Below are 24,100 nucleotides of genomic sequence, written 5' to 3'. Positions count from 1 at the left end.
CCTACAAAACAGGCAATGTCTACGATGACTACAAATGCAAATAATATATGACATCGATTCATTCCCATATATTCCATAAATTTCATGTTTCTGCCTTGCTTGGATCATAAAAAATGACTTTAAAACGTTTGAATACTGATGTGTTTTACGCATGACGTGGTTTACTATTTCCTGTTTCTGGGAATGTAATGTTAAGCACATTGTACAAACTTACATCATACCTTACTACATAAAATTCATGTACATACTTAACTATGTATGTGTGTGTGTGTGTGTGTGTGTGTGTGTGTGTGTGTGTGTGTGTGTGTGTATGTGTGTGTGTGTGTGTGTGTGTGTGTGTGTGTGTGTGTGTGTGTTTCTTCTTGCTTACCCCGCTACGGCTCGACAAAACGTTGGTTTGTTTAGCTTCACATATCTTAGCCATTAGGCAAAACTGACGAAAAGCCAAGCAATAGACTTAGAAAGAAATAAGAACTGGATTTCGTTTGTTTGACTAAATGTTTCAAAGTGGTACTGAGGCGTAACTGCAGTCCAATGACTGAAACAAATAAAATATAAAACATACGCACCCACACATGTTTATACAGGGTAAAGAGTAAGGACCCCATCTTCATTCATCACCATGTGACTGCACCTAGAATGTTCCCCTCCATCGCACTAGTCTGGGCAAGTTTGTTTATGGAAGACCAGCAGTCGCCCATACATTCCAGCCGCCACTCTCCACGTCACGGATGTTACCCAAGGGAAAGGCAAAGGCCGATACAGCTTGGCACCAGTGAACTGAAGCCACGTGAAATAAAGTGTCTTGCTCAAGAACACAACACACACTCCAGTTCGGGAATCAAACTCACTACCTCATGATTGTGAGACCGACGCTCTAACCAGTGGGCCATAAACCATCTGTATATATATACACATATATACATGCATACACACATACATGCATCATACACATATACATACATACATATATGTATATGTATATGTATATGAATATGTATAGGTCTACTAGTTCTGTATTATGTTATGTGTTCATAACATTTCCAATGTGTATTTTCGCTTATTATCCTTCTTACTTTCCCCTTACATTTCCATGTGAAGTTTCTATTTTCTTTTTGTAACATATTTCTATTATATATATATATATATATATATATATATATATATATATATATATATATATATATATATATATATATATATATATAAATATATACATGCACATACATATATATAAAGAGATTCAAAAGTCGCCATACATAAGAACAATATATTTTTTATATGAAACAGTTTTTTTATTTAACTGTTTCTTATAAAAAAATAAATTTTTCCTATGTATGATGACATTTAAATCACCTTGTATATATATATATATATATATATATATATATATATATATATATATATATATATATATATATATATATATATATATATATATATATACATACATATTCTTCTTTCACTTCTGCTTTTGGAAACGCGATATGTTGCCTTATCTGACGAGGGATAATATATACCATATCTATTATTATTACACTCTGTAGTTTCTTCCAGAACTAGAAAGAGAATGCTTCAGGATATATATCTATAAATAAAATGGTTGCAAGCGACTTTATTCATTTCCTACTTTGAAACATTTGCTGATTAAACACAAAGTTTGTGTTTGACGTTCAAATGGGGTGCTACATGAAATCAAAGAATAGAAAGTTGGCAAATGACAGCAGCGCTCTTTTGTGCTCGGAATATCTATGGAAATTACCCAACATTTAAAATCAAATATAATTTCTACAATAACAGGAACTGGAACTCTGTTCTGAGGAGGATCAATAGAATTTTTTCCTTTCTTCAAAGTCATCTTAAAAGTATTGTTATGTTGAATTTAGTAATAGAATATACAATGGTAGCGCACTTCTTGGCAGTATTTCATTGTAGTGAGAAGCGATAACAATTGCAGAAGATGTCCGCTAATGAAATACTCATCACTTCCTGTGAAGCTATGCCTAATTATATTTAAATATTTTCAAGTTTCATTTAAAATGAACTTCTTAAATTTCACAAGATGTAAGGAAAACTATTGACGTACATTATGAATGAATGCTTCAATTTAGTACTGAAAAGCGTGTTAATATGTCTGGAACTTATGTCATCTCGTCATATCAACAGTGAAAGCATTTAGCACAGTTCATTTTTGTGCATAACTTCTGATTGAATGTTTACATATCAACAGATCTGTGGGGGTTGTCATGCATTTAATATAGTAAATTATCATGAGAACAGCGATAATGTTGGTTGTGAGATAACCATTTTTGCAGATATGTAAATTAATTCATTCTCATTTTCAAGAAAACTTTCAGTGTATCAATAAGTACATACATACGAAGGGAAGTTAAAAATTATTCGCTCTTTCGCCATAATATATATGTGTTATTGTCATACCGCTGTCTGCGCATACGTGGTTATAGTTGGTACTATTGTGGTCACGTGATGGAAGTTTGAGCCTGATCACGCCATTTTTCTTTATGGCTTGACAGTGTGAGCATAGCCGCTCCACCAGCAATGTGCACCAAAGAAGAACCAAGAGCAGTGATCCGATTGCTCTGGACGGAAGGTGTTAGGTACTGAAATTCATCGGAGGCTTTTAGCCATTGGTTAATGGTTTCAACGGTCTCGGCAGCCGTATGTGGGTGTGCATTGTCATGCAACAACAAAATTTTCTTCGTCGACAATATGTTTCGGCGTTTGGTGCGAATTGCTGGCCTCAGTTTGTTGGCCAACAAAGTGCTGTATCTTGCACTGTTGATCGTACACTACTTTTCCAAGGAGTCTTCAAGTATAGGCCCTTTTGAATCCCCTGAAAATGGTTAGTATCGCCTTTCCTACGGAAGACTGAGTCTTTAATTTCTTCGTCGCTCACAAGACAGAGTGTTTCCACTCCAAACTCTGTCTTTTGGATTCTGCCTCATAATGATGGACACACGTTTCCTCTCCTGTGACTATTCTGCTAAAAAATTCCTCGACTTCGTTGTCGTAGCGATCGAGTAAACGTTGGAAGACCCCAAGACATTTGCGCTTGTCCTTTGCAGTAATCTCTCTTGGAACCCATCTTGTACAGGCTTTATCATCGTGGATGATTTTCAGCACTTGAGAGACCTTCCGACGAGAGAAATCAGATCACTGCTCTTTGTTCTTCTATGGTGCACATTGCTAGTGGCGTGGTCATACTTGCACTGCAAAGCCAAAAAGAAAAATGGCGCGATAAGGCTGAAACTTCGACCATGTGACCACAATAATACCAACTATAAGAACGCATGCGCAGAAGAATAAAGATTTGTTATGGTGAAAGTGCGGATAATTTTTGACTTCCCTCATATATACATGCATACATGCATATATCCCTATATACATACATGCATATATACATACATACATAGATACATGCATACATACATATATACATACATGACTACTCCTTAAGCTTGTCTCACTTCCAATGAAAAGAACTTGTTTCTAAGTTGGAGCGATGTTGTTTCTGTTTCAGAGAAGTTTTAATAACAAAGCTAGAGCACGCGCGTGCGCGCGCGTACACACACACACACGCACAAACACACACACACACAGACATAAAATTATTTGGATAAGTATGAGAAGTTTCATGGATACATTAACAACGAGACATCAGTGAAATGTGTACTATAAGAGATTAAAAGTCTGTCATTACAATTCTGAGACAACATCTAATATATCGCTGACAACACATTTTCAGCGCTTGTACTACACTTTCACTTCTGAACTAGTTACTACAAGACGTTAACAAATGGATGTATTTCATATAACTGGAAATTTTACCGTCAATAAATATATAAGATTTAATTTCCATTCCAAAGATGAGGACCGCAGGCATTAATCTGCCTGTAATTTATATTAGAGTGAAGCGGTAGCGAAACGTACTAAGAAACTATCTTGCTGAAATTTACCAAAATAAAGATATTAGCTTCATTAATGAATTTGTGAAGGAGAGTGGAAAATAAATTGACATTAATATCCCTCGCAAAAATATAGGAATGACCAACTTAACACAACTGAATCAAAAACACAGATAAGATTAGTGGGAAATTTGAAAATCGGTACGGGGATATAAACGGAAATACTAAAACTGGTTTCAAATTTTGCCACAAGGGCAGCAATTTGTGGGGGAGGTGTATGAGACGATTATATCGACATCAGTGTTCAACTGGTACTTATTTTATCGACCAAGTGAAAGTTAAAGTCGACTTCGGCAGAATTTGAACTCAGAACGTAAGGACGGGCGAAATACCAGTAAGCCTTTTATCCAACGCGCTAACGATTCTACCTGTTCGCCGCTTTCAGAGATACTAATAATATAAATACTAAAGGTCTAATATGAAATACCTAAAAAGTTATATCTCACCTACAAAAGTTACCTTTCTGAAATCCTAAAGAAACCCTACCATGTCTCTTCCGCACAAAAGTCGAAAGCGTTTGGTAACAACGAATAGACACCATAACAGATCAAGAGTGAGAGTGTTATCTGTATAATTGCCAGGTCAAAGTGGACGTTAACATAGAATTACTCTTCGAAGAATCCTGATGTGGTTGCTCGAGAAATCGGGTATAGGACTAGCTATAAGTAGGTAACAGCTTAAGAAAAATAAAGGAAACCGGCACATTGAACCATTGGGAGTGATGCAGAAAACAAACTGCTGGTGGAAGATAAACGTAGAATACTAAAACAACAAACGCGTTGACACGCAACCGATCTGATGTTGTTTGGCGCGACAAAGGAAAACCATTTTTTCTTATGGATTCAGCTTTTTTATGAATTTCCATAAACCAGTAACGCAGGAGAAATAAGACAAAAAAAGACAAAACATTGTAGGGTATCGACGAGGACTTCACACAACCAGTAGAAATATATTTAGTTTTACATGCGTTTTTACTGGAGAATAATTATACATACTAACTAGCCAGTATCAAGGTATCTTCTATTCCTCGCATGACCAGAGTGTTAGATTCTTCAGGTTTCACATTAACTTTATCTTACTCATTCCCGTATATATATAGTTCGTAACTTATATAGGATTCGAGCATGTTTTGCTGTATTGTGTTCTATAGGCAACCAAAAGTGTACTCAATTGTTGTGAGTACTTCCATCAGATTCCAAACTGAAATCTACTTTGGTGTAAGAAACCGATGTGTTTGCATGTGTTTAACATTATTTTCGTTTTATTACTTTCCACTAAAGTCAGTGCTTTCACACATCTTTTATGTTGGATCATTGCCAAACTAGTATACATGTGAAGACAATAAATCACGCTAATCGGTTAAATCTAGCGATAATAATCAATCCAGTTTCTACTATGATCAGTTGGTCATTCAGATAATCTTTCAAGAAAAAAAAACAAAAAAAAACAGATGAGTGAGAATGAAATAGAAAGGAGGTGGAAGAAAAACCAAAATTCCATAAAGAACAACCTTAAAAGAATGTTGGCATTGCGGGATCTGATAATGTTTAATGCTTAATAATAATAATAATAATAATAATAATAATAATAATAATAATAATAATAATAATAATAATAATAATAATAATAATCAGAATAATAATAATAATATGCTTACTCACTGAAAGCATAGCTGCAGAACAGTAAATTTATATCATAATCTACTTTGAAAGCAGCTGTCAAAGGAAGCCATTATTTCCCTACCTATGATGCGTTGTTTTGTAAAGTATAAACATTCACAAGAAAAATAAGAACAAAGAAACTGTATAATTCTGTAGGCCACCGTCAACTACTCTTTGAAAAAACAGAAGACAGCCGGTATCACTTAATCGCAGGTGTCATCTTTGCATTGAACCGCCATATCACATTTATCAACCAGGCTTCCTTAAAATTCTTGTATTCGGAAATACTGAACTCTTTATGGCTCTATAAACTATTTTGTTTCTTATATATATATATATATATATATATATATATATATATATATATATATATATATATATATATATATGTGTGTGTGTGTGTGTGTGTGTGTCTCTGTGTGTGTCTGTGTGTGTGTGTGTGTGTGTGTGTGTGTGTGTGTGTGACAAGTTTGAAGTAGGAAGCTGAAGCTAGAATGTTGAGTATAAAAAGGTTAACATTTAGACAAGACACTTGTGTGTAAAATGCGTTTCTTACTTCAGTTTGGTTAATCAGAACCTGATGCATCAGAGGCAATATTATCGACCATAATAAAAGAAGAAAGAAATGCTGAACACAAAATTGCTACTTCTCCAGATGTTGTGAAAACGACGTTAAACGAAATTCAGTTCAAGGACCAATAAACTATGTTGCAAATCTTAAAATGTGGTTGCGATCTATCTGAAAACTAAGTTATAAAACCGGTACAACTGTTTTGTAGCCATTCCACATTATGTATATCGCTATTTACGTCAACTTTTAAGAATGGTGTTAGAAAAGAGATCGGTAGAGAAGATATAAATGACACCAACAATTTGAACGAAGAATCTTTTGTGTCAGTTGCTACAATTTAGAAAATGAAGTGATTTGTTCATGTCATTCAATATCTATCGAAAATTGCTTGGCATGGAAAAAATTCTGATAAAATATTTTAGAAAGACAATAACGGCGATGTTTAAACAACACAGAGAGGAAAATAATGCAAAAGTTACGTTTGGGTGAAGAGAAGGAAATACAGAAATAAATTCGTTTCTTATTGGGCGCTTATGTCGTTCGGCTATACATTTGGCTAAATATTTAGTAGCATAAATATGAAAAAAATATCACGACACCCACCCTAATGAAATTATTTTAAGATCATAACTTCAAAAGTGTCTCGTACTAAGATGTATCTTGAACAGGGAAATAACAATAGTAATTACGTATTACGTACAACATAAAAGATTATGAAGTCTCAGTGGATGACACTAATTCTAAACGTTTTGTTTATTCTCTAGAGAAAGTCTAAATATCATTGTCTCTGTCAAAAGCATACCAAAATTACTGACTTGCACATAAACTAGAAACCACTATATTTTGTTTAATTATGTGTACTTTTCATTAGGCGGCGAGCTAGCAGAATCGTTAGATTGTCAGGAAGAAATGCTTTTACATAATTTGTTCAGGCTCTTGACATTCTGCCATCGGAGTCAACTTTGACTTTTATCCTTTCCAGATCGATAAAATACAGCAGTAATCAAGTGCTGGGAACCACGTGATTGACGAACACCTCCCCTTAAATAATTATTGCTCCGTGCCAAAATTTGAAGCAATTAATAAGATCATTGAAGTGGTGAGTTAGCAGAATCGATAAATCATCAGAGAAAATTTTGAGCGATATTTCTTCTAGTTCTTTACGTACTTCATTGAAATTTACCGAAGTCAGCTTTGCATTTCATTTCTTTTTTAACGATAATATTGAGTAGCAGTCCAATAATAGAGGTCATGTTATCCACTAACCCGTTCTCTTCGAAAGTTAGGCTTTGTGCTTAAGAAATCATGACTACTTATTCTATTGACATCAAAGTGACACTGGGGTAAAATATACGAAGCCCATTATACCCATCATGACTACCCGTCGGATAAGGGTACACTAGGCACATGCATCACAACCATATGTACGCGAGATGGTGATCTCATATCAAGATAAACAGCGCATGACCTCGCAAGTGGGGCCCAGCTAGAATTTTCTTCAGGTTGAGTAGCCCATCCCGCTCAAAAGGTCCCTGAATAAGGGTTGTTTAAGGATGTTGAGCAAAACACCCATGTTTCCAAAGGTGAATTATTCAAACCCCAAAGAATTCCTCTCAACACAAAGCTATGATGCTCCCCCACTACTTCTGCTCACGATCAGAGGTACACATATCGTCAGCCACTTAGGGACATGCTCAACTGGTTAAAGTCAAACAACTGATAAGCAAATCTGTGGTATTAAGCAGAATATTTGCTGTAGCCCGTCCTATATACCAAGACAAAACAATGTACATGATAACACTTCCAATCAATTAAGATCAGAAGCCATGAGAGCCACTGCCTGGTACTTGCAGCAAACAATGACAAATATAATATATTATAATTTGATATAATATAATATAATGTCATATATGATATATTGCAATCTATTATATTATGATTCTAATGTATTATAAGATACAAACACACACTCGTATAATTTTCTACGTAAGGTATGAAGAGAATAGAAGATAATAAGTGAAACAGAGAGAGGGAGAGAGAGAGAGAGAGAGGAGGGGGAGGAAGAAGGGAAAGAGAGAGAGAAAGAAAGAGAGAGTGGGCAGAGAGACTGGCTCAAGCTTCTTTCTATATCACTGAAATAACTGAAATAGAAATAGAAATCGACATCTTTATTTTTGCCGAAATATGTCTGGTGTATGGAGACCAGACCTCTTGCAGATGTATAAAATGTGCACACTATCAGGCGATTATTTTACGTGACTGCGATGAATTATAAATGAGAAAAATAAATATTGATATTTCCATTGAATAAATGCAAACGGGAGAGTATGGCATGTCAGAAACATATGGGCTGAAAAGGAAAGAAATTTTACTTACCCAACCAGGATGACTGATAGGAAGACGAGGGATACGAGATTCCTTGTAGTTGCGGGCATGGCATAGTAAAAGAGTTGAGCTTATAATTAACCAATGAGAGAAGGCGTCCAAATGACGTCCAACAACATTAAATTAGCTGATTCTGATTGGCTGTCGATTATATTTCAGTTCTTTCATTGTTCCCTACGTTAAACCTGTTTTGTTGACTTCGTTTTCTCTCCATAAGTTAGGACATTAAACGAACTATCAACTTTAGAGTTTTAGTTGACGCAATCTATACTTCTCAATATGTGTACACACATGAATGTATATTTATACATTCACGTATATTTCTATACACAAAATACATTCAAACATTCATGCGCGCACACATATATTTGTGCACATATATAACGTCCTGAAATATATTTGCAAGCAATTATAGAATATCTCGTCTCTTGAAGATGTATTATCTGTCGTTAGAGCTAACTATCCCTGTATATTCTTAATGTTAAAACATCTACACAGGCTCATCGTACATATTCCATATGAAGCAATTTCACTGAAATAGTTCGTTTTCTTTAGATATATTCTAACTTTCATTCATTAGTCATAAGTTGAAGGTTTCTTCGTAGATATATTCTTGTCATCTGAAGTAAGTCTTATTCATTAATTTTACGTATTCCACTTCGCAGACAAAATCTCAGTGTGCTAAGGCTGTTTATTTATTTCACTGATTCATTCATAAAGTCTATTTATTCTATTATCAGCTCATTAGCATATCTTTCCTTCCTTCATTTTTCATAAATTACTAGAAAAGGACTCTCCCTCGAAGCGCTATGGACTTGGAAATTTTTGGAAATTTAATAAAATCTCTTTTTATTTTCTTGTATCTTGGTCGTGTAAATTCGTAAGTTGTGTTCAACTGCCTCTGAAAAGACATAAAAATAACAATAAAAAAGAGGAATGTTTTGAAAGGGAAAATGGAAACAAAAAATCTTTCAAGAGGTGACATAAATAAAAAAAAAAATTCTCAAAATACTACCGTTAGATAGTAACTAAACACCTTTGATATTAAATAAGTTTCGTATTAGGTGGTGAGCTGGCAGAATCATTAAACAGTTAATGGTAAGCCTATTGAGTCATTTCTGAGATGATGGTAAACCTATTGAGTTATTTCTGAAAACTTTATCCAAAAACCTGAAAATGTAGCCTGTATTGTGTCCGTATGGAAAGATATTCGCTCATCTGCTACTCTTTGAAAAGTTAAAGAAATTGGAATACAATGATTATTTGATACACTTTTTTTTATACATTTTATATACTTTATGCACGATTTTATAGACTTAATACAAAGCACTCATGAAATAAATATTCACTCTTATTTTTCCATTTTCCCCTAAAACAAAAAGAAATCAAGTACATATGATACAACCTGAAGTTAAATTGCATATATCTGCCACGTAAATAAGCGTCAATATTTTATGGAATTGCACTTATTCGCAGGCGTTACGCGATGGCAGCTAATAAAAAAACTTAGATCAATTTCTAAAAAATACACTTTTCACTATCCAATCACCACTGCCAACTCCATCACGACCTCCACCACCACCAAAACCACCAAAACCACCACCACCACGTGTACGTCTGCTAACCGTGTACATCTGGTTGTATCCATTTTTGCCTTCATGCAATTTATCATAAGATATCTTCACGCGTATAGCTGATTTATCCTAGAAGTTATTGAGTACGACCTAAAATTATAGATATGAGTCGTAAACAGCAATAATTTGTTTTAAGCAGGAATCAAACCAGTGACGCTGAATTAGCAATTCCGGAACTTAAAATACAACTAAGAAATGAGAAAGCGAATGGTGGTAAATGAGGGCAAGGATTAAGGATAGTTTAATGGCCACGGCATATAAAGAGATTTGAATCCACGCATTCATTGATAGAAATACTACAGCCAATGAGATTCAAAGACAAAACTACTAATTCACTACGACCTCATTCACTGTTTCGATTAAAATATTTCTCCATTGAAAGCCAGTAATTAAATCTTACTTCAATAACAGTGAATTGCCTGAAAGTCTCACAGAAAATTTCAATGGAATCTTTTTTTCTTTTAGTAATTTTGTTTACTTGTAGGCTTGTTTGTTTCATTATCATGCTGTTGAATCCTCTACGAACATATTGCAACTCGTAAAAGGGAGAGTAAACAACAATAAATAAATCAACGATGCTAACAATAATATTTAAAGTGACAAGAATATCAATATCAATAAAAATATTAGATAAAGGAAATATAAAAACAACAAAAAAAAACAAACACTCGAAAGGAAATTTAAAGTCAATGGTCTCAAATTAATATATCCCAATAATAAATGATATTGAACCGTTTATTTAGATCAATCGTATGCACTCATAGAGGGATCGAAATCTGTATGAAGAAACGAGGAAACGTTCATAGTATTTTCCGATTAGAAGGGGAAAGAAATATTTCGGTTAATTAGCCGATAAAGGTCATTAAAAAGACTGCTAAACAAGAAATACAAATGCCAATAATAGTGAACAACAACAATAATAATAATAATAATTTCATTGAGATAGGGGGTCGGTGTGTAGGTGTTCGAGAGTTGATTTATGGATATAGAGATATACACACGCATATACACACAAATGTACATAGATACGTATGTACAATATATAAAAATATAAACATACATACGTCCGCTAACAGACATGTCTATCTATATTTATTTGCATCAACATGACTATAGATAGATAGCCTTACAGATAAATAGATAGATAGATAGATAGACAGATAGATAGATAGATAGACAGATAGATAGATAGATAGACAGATAGATAGATACTAACACACGCATACTACATACAAACATACACATACAGAGAGAGAAGAAAAGAGATGTGTGTGTGTGCCTGTGTGTGTGTGCATGTGTGTGTGTTTATATGTGTATGTGTATGTATGTTTGTGTGTGTATTTGTATTTCTATTTTGATATTTGTGCGTTTAAGTATGTTTCAGTGAGAGAACATAATTTATCGTGATAAGCAGCATGCTACGTGATGTTTCGTAGTCCAGGGCATCGCCGATGGAAGAATTATTTAACTAGAAATTAGGCTGTTGGAGTAAAGGATGCTAATTCTCGAAGGTGGGACGCTGAGCACTGTGAAAATATATTTTGAAATTCACCGAACATGGTGTTAAAATGCATTAAAAATATTTTCAACACTTGCTTTTGATATTTTCTCGACCGTGCCTATGCCCATCCTTCTTGGTTATATGCCAATTTCTTTATCAAAGTGTTTACCTACCGTTTCAACAGTATCAGTTACAAATACTATCACACAAACATCATTATCCTCACGATCATCATTATCATCAAGAACGGTTACTAGTAGAAGTACTTTAATTCATATCAGTATACTGTATGTTATGTATATTATGTAGTGATATTATTAGTAGTATAGATTCGTATATCATCTACTTTAGGAAATATCACTTGAGATATCGATATCCATTAGATTTTATAAAATACTCCAGCACGTCTCTCAAAGCACTGATTCATTAGGAAGCTCAGAGATATGGCGTTCTTGAGAAGAGCAATGTAAAACTTGATGGTATGATCAAAGAAATATACAAGCGCAATAATAAAACAAACAACCACCAATACGACCACGACCACAACCGCGACCACCACGACTGCCATCGAACACCTCCCACCCCCATCGGCACCGTGACCACCATCAGCAGAGTGACCACTATCATCACCGTCAACTCCAGCACAGCCAAAAAAAACCGCCACCGCTAGCACCACCGCCACCACCACCAGAACAACGAAATCAAGTGTTTGTGAAAGATTTTACGCATGGACAGAAAATGAGGCAAAAATTATCATGAAATGTCCATTAAAAATCTCCTCAAATCGTTTGTGACATTTAACTAAAAACGTATGCACCGTGACGTAGTCATTTCATGTGTGTGTGTGTGTGTGTGTGTGTGTGTGTGTGTGTGTGTGTCTGTGTGTGTAGATGTTTGTGTGTGCGTGAGTGTGTGTGTGTGTATAAACTTGTTGAATCACCACACAGATGAGTGACAGGACTCTGTACATATGTATAATATTCTTTAAGACGTTCTATCTGAAAGGCTGCGATTTCCAGTACTTAGAGTTACTTATTTTCTACCATCAGCAGATAACCGGAGCCTGGTTTTCTTTTGAAATATCCTCCGTTTCAACATCTTTTGAAATATGAAATGAAAGTTTCCCGAAAACGCTTATCCTTCTACGTGCGCGTGCGTGTTTCGATTAAAATACCCGCATGAACACACGTGCGAAAACAGCTACTTCAAGCACACGATTTTCATTCTATTTCTGGTGCTCGAGTTAATGTTACTCTAAACGTTTTAAACTCCTAATTCGTTGTTGTTTAACCAATGTTCCAAAGTAGAACACATTGCCATACATACATACATACATACATACACACATACATACATACATACAAACATACATATACATATATATATATGTATATGTATATATATATATATATTATATATATATATGTATATACATATAAATCAGTATGTATGTATATATGTATGTATGTGTATATATATATATATATATATATATATATATATATATATATATATATATATATATATGTGCATGTATGTATGTATGTATTCTCGTAGTAATATTACTATAAACGTTTTAAGATCTATACAAGCGAAGTCATGATAATGCGTTGTTGTTTAGCCAATCTTCCAAAGTGGAATATTATCTAGTTTTAATATATATATGCATGTGTGTGTGTGTATTGGGTCATCCCATAAATAATGCAGTCTTTTTATACTTATTGTTCCAAATTAAGATAAACAAAGTTCTTTTATAATCTGTAATATACTCTCCTTCATTTTCTATAATCTTCCATCTATGTGGTAGACTTGCAAAGCCCCTTCTTCCGAAATACATTTGTAGGTGACGAAAAATACTCCACCGGTACTGTTCTGACCTCACCTACAGAATTCATATTTTTTCTGTCCAAATGATTTTATAGATTGCAGAATAAATGATAATGAGATGGGGCAATATCCGGCGAATATGATGGGTGGAGAATCGTCTCCAATACAAACGGCCATCCTCGCTGTATGTGACCGAGCATCATGCTGATGGAAAAACAATTTTCTTCTTGAAACCAAAGATGGTCGTTTTTTTCCTCAGGCGCTGACGTAAGCCGCTCAAGCTGTTCGCAGTAGATCTCCTTTCTTATCGTTTGGTTTGGGTTTAGATGTTCGAAGTGGACTAAACATTTCATATCCCACCAAACAGATAACAACACCCTACATGGGTGAAGACCTTCTTTAGCCTGGGGTGTTGGTGTTTCTCCTTTCCCTACCCACTATCTCGGCGTTTGACATTTCTCCTTTCCCTACCCACTGTCTTCCACGCTTGACATTTTTATAGAGATTCCATTTCTCATCACCAGTCACTATTCAGTCCAAAAAGGGTTCATTCATGAGACGTGTCAGCAAAGAAGAGCACACGTCCACTGTTTGTACGTGATTAGACTCAGAAAGTTTGTGAGGAACACATTGACATAAATTGCTTACTTTTGCTATGGCACGCAGATGCCGATGAAAGGTTGAATGACAAAATGCAAGCTTCTCTTCTAGTTCCTCAACAGTTACAATGGGATATTGCTCCGCCAGGCTTTGTAGGACGTCGAGCTCTACAGATTTTCCAAGTCGATGCTCGTCTTTTAGGCTATAGTTTGCGGCTCGGAATTTCTGGTAAGAGCGTTGACATTGGCTTACATTTATAGTCTGATTATTTTATACTGCATAAATATTCCTCGCACTTTCCGTTGCGTCGTTGCTTTTATTAAAATCGCAAAGCAAAATATGCCGAACATGCTCCTTTGTCTCTTCCATTATAGCTTTGAGAATATAACTGTTAAAATCGAACTATCCTTAAACAAGGAGACCGTCCAGAAGAGTTGCAGGAGATTCCGAAGTCGTCTGGAGACCAAGGTTGAAGCGAATGGCGATTTTATTTAATGAATTTACTCTTTAGTATTTCAAGAATGTGATGTCAGGGTTATTTTGATTTTTGTTTAATTTAGACGACAATTTATTCACCGCATCCTCTGTGTGTGTACATACATACATACATACATACATACATACATATATATATATAATATATATATATATATTTATATATATATATATATATATATATATATATATATATGTTCTTATTCGTTTTATTTTATTCTTTTATTTGTTTCAGTCATCTGACTGCGGCGATGCTGGAGCACCCCCTTTAGTTGAACAAATCGATCTCAGGACTTATTCTTTGTAAAACTAGTACTTATTCTATCGGTCTCTTCTGCTAAACCGCTACGTCCTTTCTTTATTCTCTTACTTGTTTTGGTCATTGGATTGCGGCTCTACTGGAACACCACTTTGAAGGGTCCACTCTAAGTAACGCACACGCCCCGTTATTATTCTATTTTATTTTAACTCTGGTACATTTGAAATCGGTCGGTAACGTAAAAATTGCTAAGTTACAGGAAGGCAAACAAACCAACACCAGTTGTTATGCAGTATGCACACAAACACAAATACATGCTTGAAAACACACGCGCGCGCATGTACAGGTATCTATAATTCGAACTCGACAAGCTTCCAGACAATTTTGATCTATTTCATTTCCATTAGTCAATCCGAGTCTTTATATGAGATAATTACCCATGATAACTGGAATCGAAAATATGTTTGGGAAGCGAACTTGTTGATATTCCTGAATCTACATCTATTTATTATCAACTATTTACATAAATATATTAATGTATATCCATTTCTATATTATTGGATGAAACATACAAACAAACACATTCACACACACACAAACGCACACACACACACACACACACATACACGCACACAAACAAACACACATTATACACCCATTTCTTTCAATGTTGTATATACGTTATGTATGGTACACACATGACTATTTTACACACACGGACACAAACACACACACAAACACACACACAAACACACACACACACACACACACATTTAATGTTGAATATTTAATCTGGTACAAAACAGAACAGACTCTTACAAAAAAGAAATAATCAAAACAAAAGAAAAATCAATTTTTAATACGTTGATATTCGACAGTATTACCACATAAGTTCACAAAATATTTTCTAAACCTATCATTATGTCATCTTCATTAATCATAGTCGTCACAATTTCCCTCGTCGGCTCAAAAATTATTATGTACACTAAGCGTGTAAACAACACTCAAATCCCCGAATGTCAATAAAATTTCTAAGACATGGTGATTGATGTTTAATATATATACTATAAAACAGTAATTAACTCACTTCAATTGCTCTTAGCACTCATCTATGGAAAATTGTTTTTATTTTGCGCAGGAGACCAATGTCATTCAATACACGCGTACATAGTCGGCATAGTCTATCTATCTATCTATCTATCTATCTATCTATCTATCTATCTATCTATCTATCTATCTATCTATCTATCTATCTATCTAGTTATCGATCTGAAATACGGAATTGGTCTATGACTGAATGTTCCAAGGTTTGAAAAGGATAAGGGGTTTCTTGTGAACAATAGCAAAATAAAATTATTTTGAACCTAGTATTCCATGTCCAAAATTCATTCTCATGAAATTTTATGTAGACACTATAGATAGATGATGAAAATCATAAGAAATGTCTATTTCAAATTTTGACACAAGGCCAGCAGGTTTGTGGGAAGGACTAAGTCAATTACACCGACTCTAGTACTTAACTGTTTGTATTACATCGATCCCGAAAGGATGAAAAGCAAAGTCGACCTTGCCGGAATTTAGACGCAGAACATAAAGACGTACAAAATGCCGTTAAGCAATTTTCCCGGCATGCTAACGGATTCTCCCAGTACACGCCTTAAAATATTAAGTAATGTCAATGATTTATGGGGGATGTTGCATAAATACTAAAGCTGATGGCAACGGGATTGGATATCATGCTGCATACAGCTAAAACAAATACTGCAAGGCATTATATTTAACGCGCTGACAACTTTGCCACATTACTTAGAAAGACACGAAGACACGCACATATACACAGACAACATACACACAGACATATAGTAAATAGAGACAATATACACACAGACAAAAAGCAGTCATACCCATAACAAAATATAGCTTCATATACAGTTATACATACATACATAGACACACATAGACACACACACGCACACACACATACACATCCTTAGGTCTTTGACTACTATGAACTTAATGCGGTTGTGATATCTGCTAATTAATCCATCTAGCACCATTCGACCTGCTAATACATATAAAAATAATAATGATGTAAACGATGCCTAGGAACACACACACACACACACACACACACACACACACACACACACTTACACACACACACACGCATGCACACACACATACACACACACACGCACACACACACACACACACTCACAAAGATATATTACTAATGAATAATTTATTCTTTACATACATACTGAAGTACACACAGTGTGTGATATAAACACGTGTATGGACATGCACACATGCATATGTATATATATTGGAGAATTATTTTAGTGTTAAGTTCTGAAACTTTAAACATGAGTGTAGGGTTGTGGTGAAATTGTAGAGTATTTCCGCGAAAATTTTTTTGCATCATATATTTCAAAGCATCGTTAGTCGCCGCAGAACGATTACTTCTCCTGAGAAAAGATTGAAGAACAAAGCAATCTGTATACACGAATATCTGTCCGTATGCATGCATGAACAAACAATAAGAGATACACATACATACGTGCAAAATATTTATATATGCATGCACAAATGCAAGACACATGCATACATACATACATACATACATACATGCATACATACATACATAAATTCACACACACACACACACATATATATGTATACATATATATATGCATACATATGTATATATAGATACACATATACATACGTACATGTATATATATATATATATAAAATACTTATCCAACCTTACCATTGCTCTCTTTATCTTTTTATTATTTTTTATATATTTACATATGTATATATATATGTATGTTTGAACACACATTCACACACACACACACACACATTCACACACACACACACATATGTATATGAACTTCCAAAAGAAGACCTCATGATTGCACTTGATACTATAAATGTGAAAGTTCGTTTAAATGGGCTTGTCATATCTCGTTTAATTTTCATAGAAATATGAAAATTAAAATAACAAATCACACACACACACATATATATAGCGAAAACTAAACAACACAAATATATCGTTTCTATTGGTGCTATAACTTATCATTCATGGAGGCATATTAACACATCAACGAACGAGTTGCAAGATGATGGCAAATGAATTTATCTAAATATATTTAGAAACATGCCAACACCTCGTTTAGATATAAAGCGTGATAAAGAAACTAAAAAAAAAGCAGAAGAAAGAATTAGTTGCCAATAACTGGATCAGAGAAACACATGCACAAATTCACGCACTCGCATACTGTTTTTCCTCATAAACAAACGCATCATATGTGTATGTATCATGTATGGCAGAGAACGGAAGGAAAGAGAGAGATAGAGAGAGAGAGAGATAGATAGATAGATAGAGAGAGAGAGAGAGAGAGAGAGAGAGAGAGAGAGAGAGAGAGAGAGAGAGAGAGAGAGAGAGAGAGGGGAGAGAGAGAGAGATGGAAAGGTGTGCGTGAGAATTTTATAGAACGTTTATGTGTTGCGAGCCGAAAGAAATATTGCATTTTGTCCGCCGGTATAACCTTTTTGACAATTCAACCGCAACTAAAACTGATATAGTACAATGCTTATACTCCAACTTTCACATTACCACTTTTCTTATCTACAGGTCGGTGGGGGGTACTAAACTCGTTAGAACGATAGTGTTAAAACTCTTTTATCGAGCGACAAACTAATACATTCCTCGTGCGCTTCCTTTTGTCTGTTATTGCTAATTTTGTTGTTCGTTTATTTGAATTGATTTTACACTCGCACACACACATACAGACACACACAAACAGATATACCATTTAAATTTGTTTATGGTAACGTTTTGAAAATTCAAATAAAGCTCGTATTTCATCATGCCGGTTATGCTGACTAGTGAGCCAGTTTTTCGGAGTTGCATCAAGTTATTTCGATATTAAGTAGGATAATAATAATAATAATAATAATAATAATAATAATAATAATAATAATAATAATAATAATAATAATAATGATAATAATAATGATTATGATGATGATGATGATAATATTAATAACAATAATCCTAGGATGAACTTTATAAACATTTAATGCACCGTTACGCGCGTTTCCACAAGTCGCACGACTTTTAAGATAGCAGTCCGGATGCCCATGGATACTACGGACTACAATGTAATCAGTCTAGCACTGCGATTTTAAAAGTCATGTGATTTGTGGAAAGATGCGCAGCGATGCATTGAATATTTATAAATTCCACCTCACGATTATTGTTTTATATTGCTTTATTCTTTTATTCCTTTACTTTTTTCCGTAATTTGACTGTGGTCATGCTAGGGCACCGACTTTAGGCGAACAAATCGATTCCAGGACTTATTCTTTGTATGTCTAGTACTTATTCTATGGTCTCTTTTGCTGAACCATTAAGTTACGGGGACGTAAACACACCAACATCGGTTGTCAAGCGATAGTGGAGGAACAAACACACACACAAACACAAACACACACACACACAAACACAAACACACATATATATTCAGTTTCTGTCTATAACACGCAGTAGGACTGAACCCAGAACCAAGTGGTCGGGAAGCAAGCTACTTACGATACGGCCATTCCTGCGCATATATATATATATATATTTATATATATATATATATATATATATATATATATATATATATATATATATATATATATATATATATATATATATATATATACGTATGTGTGTGTGTGTGTGTGAAGGTCTTTCAGTTTCTGTCTACAAAATCCACAAGCCTTTGGTCGCCCCGAGGCTGTATTAGAAGACACTTGCCCAAGGTGCCACACATTAGGACGGAACCCGGAAACATGTCATTGAGACAAGCATATATATACATACACACATGCTCAAATACGCACGCAGATGCATATGTATGCCAATATATTTGTGTGTATAAGAATACATACAAATAAGGAAACCTGTCCATATTTAGAGAATAGAAATATAAGGTATCTCATTTTATCCGATTTTCTCATAGTACCACTGTTTGCACCTCTGTTAACAAGGTCTAACCTTTTTACAGCAAGGGTATTAGTTGCATGCTATTTATATGTTTAATTATATCTAGAGTGTCACTTGTCGTGATACATACAGTGTTTGTGATTTGATGGTCTATATATGATTGGGATAACATCATTAGAATTTTTCTGTATTTTCTTTATAAAGCCAGTCAGGTTTGCCCTAAGATATGTATGTTTTAAGTAGATGTCACTTCCAAGCACCATCTACATACAACCGAGATATCTCAAGACAAACCTAACTGGCACAATGTGCAGGTGATGGTGGTGGTGATAGTTAAAACGTGTAATGTGATGCAAAAGTTGATGTTTTAAAAGAGGTGGAAGGATATTCCAGATGGTGGTGGTGTTAAACCGAGTACCTTGATGTACCCAACGGTGGTGTGAGAATGGAGTAGCATGATGTACCAAATGGTGGTGTTATTAAAACAGGTGTCGTAGTACCACAGGTGTAGAGTCGTGTTTTTTGTAGTGGTAGGGACGAAATGGAGTTTCGCAATATGCCACAGGATGGTGTTGGTGGAATCGAGTGCTACGACGTGCCACCACGGGATAGTGGTGTGAAAGTGATTGTCATGATGTGCTTGATGGTGGTGGTTAAACAGGTGGCTAAAACAGACAGGTGTCATAAGTTTCCTTCCAACTAGTGAAACAATGTGTCTACGTGATAAATATGCTTTTCAACATTACCGTTTATTTCTCTGGTAAAAACACCATATTTAATACAACAAAACAGCAATGAAATAGATAACATGTTTCCGAAAATGTTTTTAAAACTTATCACGGTTCTATTCATGGAATAGAATGGCAGAACTTTTATATACATATTATCTTTATTCATTTAGTAACATTGTTATGTGCACTATTAATATATCAGAGCTATATTACACGAGGAAATGTAAAATTATCAAGTGAATATAAAAGTTCAACTGTCCGTTTAAATCGTCCATGGAGGAACGTTTTTATGCCATGATTTTCGTTGTATTATTTCATCTAGGAAAGCTTTGGTTTCTATACAGGATTTTGCGATTGTTGTAGATATGAGAATAAACATTATATATTTTTTTCTTTTATATAGATGGATGTTTTAAATGAAAATCACCAGTGATATATATATACAGTTTTCTGCGTGATTAGAGATAACATCAAGCCGCGACCTACAATGTTTGTAATTTTGTAACTTATGCAAACAGGCTTACATGATTTCTGTAATGCATTGCTTTTTATGGACCTATTAGCTGCACTGCAATTTGTGATAATACACATACACACATACACACATACACATATTCATAAGTTCATACATACACACAAAGGCGCACGTTCATACGAATACACACGCGCACACATATGCAGTTCTTGCTTCTTTTCTCACATGAGGAAACATAACGGTACTCAATAGGATTTTACATTAGAAAGTTGTAACACTTCATGTATACATATACATACATTGTGTGTTTGTGTGTGTGTGTGTGTGTGTGTGTGTGTACATGCATACACAGAGACGCCTGAGCATACACACACGTATATAGTTTAAGTCTACAGTGCATAGTGACATTCAACCAACAAACGATTATCTTCTCAAAACCCTGAGACAGCTTTTGCAATTTGCCTACCCCGCCCGCACATCCACAAATATATACATTTAAAACGGAGGTCATGTGCGATTGACCAATGTTTGATTGCTCGAATACGTTCAAGTCTAAATTATAATGAATTCGCTTGAGTAGTAAATTCTAATCTATATATGCATATATGCACAGTTGTTTTTATTTATATGAGTTTAACTATGCACACATTATTTCTATGCGTGAAAATACCTGAATTTAACTAATATTTACACAAGAATTTATAATTAAACATGATGTTAGTTTAACGATGGAAAATATTGCAATTTCTAAAGCTTGCAGATTATTGGATTAAAGCTAAAATAATTTATGTTAGAATATTCAAGTTTCTTTCAGCAAGAGATATTTCTTGCTATGTACAACACAAGACTAGCAACACTACAATCCTTTACACTATTCTATTAATAATGTTGATTCTTTATGTAAATAACCTGAGCGATGGTTTTATGATATGGAATAAATTAAAATTTCCCAATAACAGTATTATAATATGTGCACGCTTAATTTTTGATTACATGTGAACCAAATCGAAAGGTGTTAATAAAATGAATTCTTTGAATTTTATATGGTAGCCAATAAAATTTGCATCGCCATTTTGAAACGGGCTAATATCGACTTCGATTGCACAATACAGGAAATGGCCGGTTACTAAGCAACGCCAGATTTTAGAACGGGGGTTATGTATTGGAATGAAGGCATAATTAAAATGTTATGAGGTAGTAGTTTAATCATTATACATGTTGCTGATTGTATTGCATATTAATTTACAGAATCGTACGTTAAAGAGGCTTTGACGGAGACGATTGTACAGCAGTAGATATTGTCGGAAAACGCCGTAGTGAGTGGCATGCTGGACCCCATTTAGAATAAAATACACAGAAACATACTTAGACATAAGGTATGGTAAGATAAAAGTGTAAGAAAAAGATCCCACATTATATATTCAGAAATGTGAAATATGGGAAGTTTTTTGTCTTGCAACTGTACACACATACACCAACACGCACACGCACGCACGCACACACACACGCACATACACACACACACTCACACACTCACACACACACACACAAACACAGCCAAACCCACCCACACATAAACATTCACACACGTAAATACTTGTTTATGTCTATATATGTATATATATGTAAGTGTATATATATATATATATATATATATATATATATATATATATGGCGTGGCTGTCTGGTAAGGATCTTGCTCCCTAACCACATGCTTCCGTGTACAGTGCTACTGCAGGGCACTTTGGGTAACTGCCTCCTACTGTAGCCTCGGACGGATCATATCCTTGTGAGTGGATTTGGTCGACAGAAACTGAAGTAAGTCCATCGGATATATATATATATATATATATATATATATATATATATATATATATATATATATATATATATATATACATTTATATGTATGTACATGTCTATGTACGTGTCTCTATGAGCGCGTCTCTATGTGACCGTAACCTAGCGGTTCGCCTAAAGGACTGTTAGAATTAGTTTCAGGCTTCAAAAATAAGTACTGTGGTGTTGATACATTCGTCTAAATATCCTTCAGGTCGATTCCCTAGCATGGCAGCAGTCAAATGACTGGAACAACATGTATATATGTATATATATATAGAGAGATATATGGATATAGATATATTTATGTATATATATATATGCACAGGCATATATATACATGACTTCGGACTGATCGATATATATATGTATATATATGTTTGTGTGTATCTATCTATCTATCTATCTATCTATCTATCTATCTATCTATCTATCTATCTATCTATCTATCTATCTATCTTGAAATTCTCAATAACAGATATTAAAATAAAGACAAGTTAAACCAGTCTTGGAGGCGAAACGTGTTGTCATATATGAAGTTACAGTTCTATATTTAAGAGGTGAGGAATTATGTAAATTGTTTACATTATTTACATTTGACGAATATTTGTCCTCATCTTGTTTGTTGTTAACACAACGTTTCGGCTGACATACCTTCTACTAAAGCCTCGGGCCAACCACAGCCTTGTGAGTGGATTTGGTAGATGGAAACTCAAAGAAACCCACCGCATATATATGTGTGTGTGTGTGTTTGTCCATCCACCATCGCTTCACAATCGATGTTGGTGTGGCTAGAGACGACCGATAGAATAAGTACTAAGCTTACAAAGAATAAGTGCTGGGGTCGATTTGTTCCAGCATGGCCACAGTCAAAAGACCGATACAATTTAAAGAGTAAAAGACCATATATATAAATACACTTATATACATATACATACATGCATAAAACACAGACACTCATGCACGCACATATATTGAATAAGGATTTCCATCCACACATTTGAGTAATACCATTATAACGATATTCTACAATGGTGCAGGTCATGGTTAATGATTGATGATATTATAGACGAATAGAAGATGTAATGAAAGCAAGTTTAAAGTGATAGTGAAGAACATAGTGCGGAT

The 24,100-nt window shown here is 34.6% G+C and overlaps 1 protein-coding gene across 2 annotated transcripts in view; it reads right to left on the bottom strand.

Annotated features, from left to right (window-relative positions):
* The window catches only part of LOC106872511 (gamma-aminobutyric acid receptor subunit beta), a 507,542-nt gene that overhangs the window by 425,560 nt on the left and 57,882 nt on the right, over positions 1 to 24,100 (bottom strand). For both annotated transcript variants that reach the window (XM_089357611.1, XM_089357610.1), the window contains exon 2: positions 8,595 to 9,504. In XM_089357611.1, the coding sequence (XP_089213737.1) occupies positions 8,595 to 8,653 (59 nt within the window). In that variant the 5' untranslated portion in view covers positions 8,654 to 9,504. The remainder of the gene's footprint in view (positions 1 to 8,594; positions 9,505 to 24,100) is intronic.

This window comes from Octopus bimaculoides, chromosome 9, assembly GCF_046866305.1.
Source record: "Octopus bimaculoides isolate indiv1 chromosome 9, ASM4686630v1, whole genome shotgun sequence".
Taxonomy (NCBI): Eukaryota; Metazoa; Mollusca; class Cephalopoda; order Octopoda; family Octopodidae; genus Octopus; species Octopus bimaculoides.
This window is presented reverse-complemented; position numbering and strand designations above follow the sequence as displayed.